Source organism: Helobdella robusta, assembly GCF_000326865.2.
Source record: "Helobdella robusta unplaced genomic scaffold HELROscaffold_66, whole genome shotgun sequence".
NCBI classification, from domain to species: domain Eukaryota; kingdom Metazoa; phylum Annelida; class Clitellata; order Rhynchobdellida; family Glossiphoniidae; genus Helobdella; species Helobdella robusta.
This window is the reverse complement of record NW_008705371.1, coordinates 2,351-10,709: the sequence shown is the minus strand read 5'-3', so window position 1 is coordinate 10,709 and position 8,359 is coordinate 2,351. Positions and strand designations below refer to the sequence as shown.

Genomic DNA, 8,359 nt, shown 5'->3' with positions numbered 1-8,359 from the left:
ACACAAGTTATTATATTAACACCAAATGATATCATTCGATAAAAATATTTGAAATATGAAATAATTTAATGACCAATATTAAAATAAAAAACGAATTAGTGACCGAACCGATGCGTCGACACGTACGAGATATAACAACAAATTTTTAGCTGGTGATTAGTTGGCTAATCTTTAGTTTTCAGAATTTATAACATTCACGTACAATATCGATGTGACGCAAGCTGTCGTGACTGTTGTTGCTGGACTTCCATTTGGTGGGCTATCGTATGAAGAATTTGTGCAAATAAACAAAAAGTGAAGTCTAAAGTGTCGGGCATGCTGGTGGTTGATGTCAGGTTTCTCAGGTAACTCAGGTTTCTGCTTGTGCCCGGTATATGAAGAGCTTCTGTTAATTTCAGATATGACAAATTTGAATCAAAATAGATGATTCTATGTTAGTAAAGATCGTTTAAGATATGTAAGAATGTTGATGGCTATAATGGTCCGAATGTGACTAATCAATCAATCAATTAGTTTAAGCGCTATGTAAAGCGCTATTTCCGCGATGTTCAAAAGCTCTCCTCCCAGTGAATTTTGCTAACAGATGGTTTCGAGATCCGTTCCTAACTTCGTAATTAATAGAGAAGTAGTCAGAGAAGGAGATAAAAAGTTCCAGAGAAAAGGGCCAGAAAAAGCACATGCAGATTTAGCAAAAAGAGTTTTTAACACGAGTTAAAAAGAAGTGAGAACAAGAAGACGATCGTAAACCGACATAAGACGCCACAACACTGCACCACATAAAATTCCATCTTTCTTGATTTCATTGCATATAGAAATGAATAAAATTTAATAATAGAAAATTTGCCGATATTTATAATCAAACGTCTATAACTTGATCTTATTTAAATTTTTTTCATGTTCTTCTGTCAACATTACATTAAATATATTATAAACGAATATGTAATTTTGAAAATTTCTATTTCAACTGAAAAAATTGAAAAGAAAAACGATTTTAATAACAAACAACAATTGAAAAAAAACGCTAGTGAGCGCTGATCAACAGAGCGAACGAACGAACCAACGAACGAACGAACCAGCGAACGAACGAACGAACGCAACTAAAAATAAATATGTACAGCGGAATGATGGATTGACGGAGGATTGGTCATAATTTATTGAGTGAGTGATGCGAACATCATCTGATGATCACTTCCATTCTCTGACCTTCCCCACATGATGTCCGATCGTTCTCATTGTTATGATAATTATTTGAAATTATTTGCTCTGTTATGCATCCCTCACATCCTGCAACTTTTCAAGTGGACTTGGAAGAAAACAAGCACTACATAAGACTTTCCATTTTATTGCAACGTATGAAGGCATATGGGAAACATTTAGCCGTCGTATGCACATAATTATTACAATTAATTAATTAATTAATTATGATTAATTAATTAATTATTATTAATTAATTAATTAATGTGTTTGTTAAGCGAGAAGTTGCAGACGCACGTGCACTGGTTACAAGGCGAAATCCTTCCGCGTATTCAGCGTTTAATAATTGCGAGTGATGTCTGCCCTCCATACACCTGTCCTTCTTTCCTTTTCCACTCAATTATTTTAGCTCTTAATAAAAATATATTTGCTCAAATCAAAAATTATCGACGCTAATTATTCGGATGTTTGACTTTTTTGACTGAGTAGCTACATGGGTGTTGATGGTTGACGATCTCAAACGAAGACGGCTTTTTCACAATGACTATATTATTGTTGGCAATGTTGTTGTTGGTTTTTTTTGTTGTTTGTCATCATTATTTTTTGTGGGGTTCCTTGTTATTTGAAATTTTGGTTTCTTTTGGAATCCTTTTTCATGTGTTTTCATGAAATAAACTTGTTTAAAGAAAAAAAAAATCATTTTAAAAATCCACCAGAAAACTGACTTTTTTATTTTTTTCAAAAAAGAGGTTTATGAGGAAAAGCTAATGAATTAAAATAAATTTATGTAGGAATAATAACAAATAGAGAAAGTAAAACATATAAAAAAAAACAATAAAGATAAATATTTTGTAATAATTAGCTACAAATATTTAAAAATAATTTTTATAAATTTTACATCAAATTTATTTTAAATTTCCTAATTTTGTGTTTTACAAGAAAGGTGTTTGAATATAACTTTTTATCCTAATTTTGTTTAAAAAATTATAAAAATTAGTCTTCAAACTTTTTAATGAAGCATTTAATTTAAGGTTTATTTATTTTATCATCAGCTGATTGTAATTCTTCAAGATACCAACAAGTCACTGTGTTCTGGTGGGAATAGAATCTAAGTGAGACGAAAGAGTGAAACAAGCGAGGGGTGATTGGAATAATGTAGAGAAGCGAGGAAAAGTCGATGACATCTTGTTGCTGTCTCAGGAGAATAAAAAGAAAGAGAGAGAGGGAGTCTAAATAAAAGTTTGGATGTCCGTTCTAATATTAATATTCAAGTCATTGTCTGCATAATTTGTTCCATAGCTCAGGAAGTCCACAGATACAAACAATCAAACCTACACTTATGTAACTGTGCAAGCATACATACATACACACACATATGCTAACAACATACATCATGCATACAGACAAACAAACAGACAGACAGAGACATAACGAGCAAACAGACATTCATTTCGCCTGGTTATTCGCTAATATAAAATGTTCTTTTATTTCCTTCAATTTGATACGCGGCTCTCTTTATCACATACAGAGCGATATATTCACTACACAAGATAATGCTACTATTTATAGCTTAGAAACTACCTTCACACACACACCGCACCACACACTTACACACACACACACACACACATACTCACACACACATACATATATACACACCGATCATTGCGTTTGTGTTTTTTTTGTGTGTGTGTTTGTTTGTGTATATGTGTATTGTGTAAGTAAGCCTTCTTGTATTTTTGAGAGCAATCTGATAATATGATTATGAAATGATGTTGGTTGAGAGCCTTTCTTTCCATCCGTCTTGCTATGCAAAATTCATCAAGATGGACTCGTAATAAAATTGAGATTGTGTGTGTGTGTGTGTATGTGTGTGTCTGTGTTAATACTAAGATTGTATTGTGTATGTGTGTGTGTATATGTGTGTGTGTCAGTGTCAATACTGAGATTGTATTGTGTGTGTGTGTGGTGCGTGTGTATATATCAATACTGAAATTGTATGCGTGTATCATTATTAAAATTGTATTACTTATTCAACCATACAAACATAAAATTCGTTTCGGTGGGACGAAGTAAGTGAGATCCATTGAGATTGTGGGGGCCAGCGTTTAACAGTTTAATAAGAGATCAAGAAGTACCAAAAGATATTACAGAATGTTTCCAGAATTGAAATAAAAAGACAATAAAATAAATTCATGTATATTTATATCACTTATGATATAAATAGTTCTTTTAATTCTCAAATCGTTAGGGTAGTATGTTACAAATTAAATAAAATTTCAAATTCTTTTTAAACAGAACGAAATTACCAATATCTTTTATAGCAGATGGAATAATATATATCAATATTGAGTATCCTGTATTGATTGTATCCTATATGTATCCTGTATGTACGTATGTATTGATTGTATGTATCAATGTTGAGTAGAGCAGTATGTATTAGTAGAGTTTTGCATGTGTTGCATCTGAGCGCCATTACTGAGTTTGTATTTTTTTCAAAATATTAGCATTTGTATACAAAAAAAAACAAATGAATAAATAAATAAAGAGAAAAAAACCAAATAGAACATATATAATTATATTTTTCAAAAAATAATGTTTTCTTTATTTATTTTTTAACTTAAAGATGAATTTTAATGAATTTTGATCTTATGTTTATTACATTGACACAAAGTTACAAAGACGAACGAAAATTATTGAAACTTCATAACTGGACGGGTGATGGCAGTTTACATACGCCACGTAGCAGTTCAATCTGTGAAGTGTTCATAATGTATTTTTTTACATAGTAGTTGTTGCCAGGCGGGACATGTTGTTGGATCGCAACAGACAGAGCAACGAAAAGTGAACACTACCTGCTTCCAGCCTATGTGTAGCATGTAAATATTTTGAATATTTCTAAACGCCAGTGACCAGAGATTTTTTTACAAATGTGACGACCATTTTATTATTTTTTGCTCATTCCAAAATCTTTAATTCAATTGTTATAAATGGTAATAATATTAGTATAAATAATAATAATAACAATAACAAACCACTATCAAAAACAAATTGTTTTCATAAACTGACATCAGCTAAATAAGGCAATCCACCGCACTGCCAATCTTCACATGTTCACGTCATCATTACGTCATCACAACGTCACCATTAACCTAGCATGACCTCATTATTCACGGTGACAACGTGGCTTCTAATAAGCTAATAAGTTAACACGAGCTGATATCAAAGATTGAAGATACATCTAGCGGAAATTTTTCTTTCTCATGAATTTCGTGTGCACGTTTTAAAGAGAGTTTGCATTGCAATCGGCACGTGTTGTGTGCACTGCACTGTGCCATGCATTGTACGTTGTACATTGTGCATTAAATTGACACATTGTGCTGTTCTGATAATGGTTACAAGCTAAACCACGACCGTGTTTAGAGAATTAAAATTTTTTGCTCATGTTGGGCTCTAACGAAGGGGAATGTTCTCTAAGGTGAATGACTGTTAAAACTATCAAAATAACGCTTTAATACAAAAGCACGCTAGTTTATTATTAGCATATTTATTGGTAAGTATAAAAAGTCATTTATCGTTCACCGCAATAAGCCTGCCGCCACGTTATTAAACGCCTCATGTGTCGATGATTGCTGGAGAGCACGGACGAGAAACTTCATCAAATTTCTGTTAAAACTCGATCCCTCCGAAGTGTCCTTTCTAAATGCAAAACAACTGGACGAGCCTACTTCTGCAGCTACAAAGATAGGCAGGCGTAAGGAGTGACACCTGACGAAGCAACGAGAAGCAACAGTTAACACAGCTTGATGGATTGAAGAAAGAAGATGGCGCTTGCTAATGGAAATTGAATGGTTTATAGTACAAGATGGATTTGTTATTTCTGTTCACATTTTCTTCATTTGCCGATTTTACAAGTTCAACATGATGTTACATTGTAACAAATTATTTACAAATTATACCAAATAATTGCTGTTTGATACTGGACTTAATCTAAATGCGTTGAAACTATTTCAAATGTAATGCTGCACCATGAACGACTCCATAGCAACAGATGTTATTACACATTTCGTGTTACGTGCAGATGAGATGAGTGTTGCATGTTACTACTGGGCTGGAATGCTGATTTTTAACAACTCAACATCCATTTAGATTCGATCAGTGAAAAACATCGCGTTGATGTGATTCTGATATTTTTTGCGCTGAAAATCTTTGGGTATTTTGGCGTTAGATTCAGTTTCGAGTTAACAATTTGATGATTAATAATATATAATCATATCTGGATGGTGTGACGTACGATGATAATATATCACCTCGCCATCCTCTCCCATGCTCAGTGCATCAATGTATAAAATCTATTATAATGGCAATCACTAACTTTTTGAAACTATTCATATTCATATATATACATATATATGTATATATATATATATATATATATATATAAACAGTATTGTATGAATTCTACCGAACTGTTGACATTAATCAATTTAAAGTTTGTCTTTTAAATTTTCATTACTAAAATTTTTTGAAAATTTATTAAAAATATAATTATTATCCAAGTTCATCATGAAAATTTAATAAAACTGTTGTTATTCAAATCCATCATGCAGCTACGCCTTTGTAATATCAATAATTCTGTTTTCAATAAATTGAACATTTTCCAGAAAATTCTAGTAAGAAAAATTGAAAAGACGAACTTTAATGCCGACAGTTCGGTAGAATTCATACAATAATGTATTGTATAAAATATGGTCTCCTTCCAACTATTAATAACTATTATATATGCACCAATGTAACTGCAACATATTGAAAGTGGACACGACGCATAAGCACCATTACGTAAGAACATGAAGTACCATCCTAACTGAACACATAAGACCGCATACCAGCGCACGCACACACGCACACAAGCGCACACACGCGCACACACGCACACACACGCACACACACGTCTTCATATAATTGCTTACAAGTTATCTCCTACTGACGTCACTCAACGTTCGTCAGTGAAAGGTCAAAAGGTCATCTCCGTCGCGGATTGTGACGTCATCTTTGTTATCGTTACGTCATCGCATTACGGACGCATCATGCATGGCTTTTTGTTTGGATCTTCCAGAAGCGCACCATCACCATTGATCACTTCATTTCATTTTCAAACGCTGGTATGCGAACGCCACATTGAAAAGTTACGCAATTTATTGAAAGTTTTGAATGGCGGGATTGGCGTGATCAAATATAACATTTAATGCTATTTATTTATTCGCTCTATTAAAATTTTTAAATCTTTCCCGCGGTTTATATTTAATTAAGTTGATGGTTCAACTTTTCAAAAGCTAACTTTTTATTGTGCAATAGATTTTTTTGTTTGGTTTAAAAATTTGTAAACTACATCAGCCAAAAATTTCATAAACATAATAAATGATCGACCAAATAACCCACCAACCAATCACAAACGTCCCCTCAGATATGTGGGAGTCTCTTAATAATAGGTGGCGTGTGGTTCTACTTCAACGAAGATTCACTCACCTACTCGCACCTGGTCGCTGATCCCAGCACTCCTCTGATCTCACCACCGTCGTCATCGTCGTTGCCTCTATCACCACCATCATCAGCAGCAGCATCAGCGAAAGTTTCAGCAGCAGAAGAATCATCATCATCATCCTCAATATACTTCAGTGTGCAGAGGGTCCCTTACATCTTGATATTTGTGGGGGTGGTCATCGCGAGCATCAGCTTCCTTGGCTGCTGTGGCGCCTGCACGGAGAGCGTCTGCTTCCTCGGATTCGTGAGCCTTCCTTTCATTTCTCTATTCAATTTGTTTTTTTTCAATATTTAAATATATGGACACCAGCGAGTTGGTTGTGTGTCGGTTCATCCGCAAGAGATCGATGCATTTTGAGCAACTGAGAGGGAAGAATATTTCTTCGTATCACTTCGTTTTTTAACTTTTTATTTCGAGTTTTATTTTAAGCCCAAGTTATCATTCACACAAAATTTTGTCTCATTCCCTTTTCATACCGTGGCTGCTCATCTTTCAAGTTTTTAGTTATAAAAGTTGGTTATTAGTTGAATGCAATATTAATTAAACTACTGTTGAAAATGAAGAAACAAACGTTTCAATCCGAACCATAATACTTGAGAAACCTGTTTAAGAAACATCGGAAGACTGTTTACAGTCATTTATCACTGTCAATTATCACTAATGTTTACAACACTAAGATGACGTCATAATTGAGGAGGAAGAGAAGGAGGAGGATTGTAATTAATGAATTGGCATCAACATCAGCTGGCTGAGAGTAACTGTTCAGTTGTTCATTCGTTCCTTCAACAGCTTAAACGTGCAATTTCTTTTTATGTCATCACTAGTTTCATTATTTCCTTAAAATTCAAATAGGGAAATGTTTAAAACGATTTCTTGAAAAAAAATATAATAGTAACTGCAAAATAAACATTAGAATCATTTGCCGAATAAGACGGCAGGAGAGTGCACTGGTTGGTTGAGTATGGTAGTCCTGCTCTTCCAGTGACCGGGTTTGAATACAAGAGATGCCAGCCGATCACATGCAGTTGTGTATAGCGTGGATTCTTGAGTAGTTGCATGCGCTGTGTTGTTGTTGCTGCTGCTGTTGTTTATGTTGTTGTTGATGTTAATGTTGATGTTGTTGTTGATGTTGTTGTTGATGGTGTTGTCGTTATTGTTGTTGTTATTGTTGATGTTGTTGTCGCTGTTGTTATTGTTGTTGTTGATGTTGTTGTTGTTGTTATCGTTGTTGTCGTAGTGTTTGTTGTTGATGTCATTGTTATTGTTGGTGTTGTTGATACCTCTGGATAATGCAATAAAAGAAAACCATTACTATTACCATAGAATTTAAACTCAAACGAACATTGAAATAAAATAAATTTAATTTTTGTAGTTTAATGAGTTTCATTCTTTCATTCATTTATTCATTCATTCAATCATTCATTCATTCATTCATTCATTCATTCATTCATTCTTTCGTTCGTTCGATCGTTCATTCATTCATTTATTCATCCATCCATCCATCCATCCATCCAACCATTCATTCATTCATTCATGCGTTCATTCTTCGTCATGATTTCATTGTTGGAAGTTCCATTCAAATGGAATATATATCTATAATCTATGACTACTTGTTAGCAGTAA

The 8,359-nt window shown here is 33.6% G+C and overlaps 2 protein-coding genes across 2 annotated transcripts in view; one reads left to right on the top strand and one right to left on the bottom strand.

Moving 5' to 3' along the window:
• Positions 1-5,798: 5,798 nt before the first annotated feature.
• Positions 5,799-7,030, top strand: HELRODRAFT_180896 (hypothetical protein; the record flags this gene model as incomplete). Its single annotated transcript, XM_009030195.1, has 3 exons — positions 5,799-5,904; positions 6,202-6,356; positions 6,659-7,030. 3 exons carry the CDS (start codon positions 5,799-5,801, stop codon positions 7,028-7,030), a joined length of 633 nt encoding a protein of 210 aa, XP_009028443.1.
• Positions 7,031-7,651: 621 nt separating this feature from the next.
• HELRODRAFT_180895 (hypothetical protein) overlaps positions 7,652-8,359 on the bottom strand; it is a gene marked incomplete at both ends in the record, with an annotated part of 2,697 nt that continues 1,989 nt past the window's right edge. Inside the window, one exon of the mRNA XM_009030194.1 lies at positions 7,652-8,018. Within this exon, the coding sequence (XP_009028442.1) occupies positions 7,652-8,018 (367 nt within the window). The remainder of the gene's footprint in view (positions 8,019-8,359) is intronic.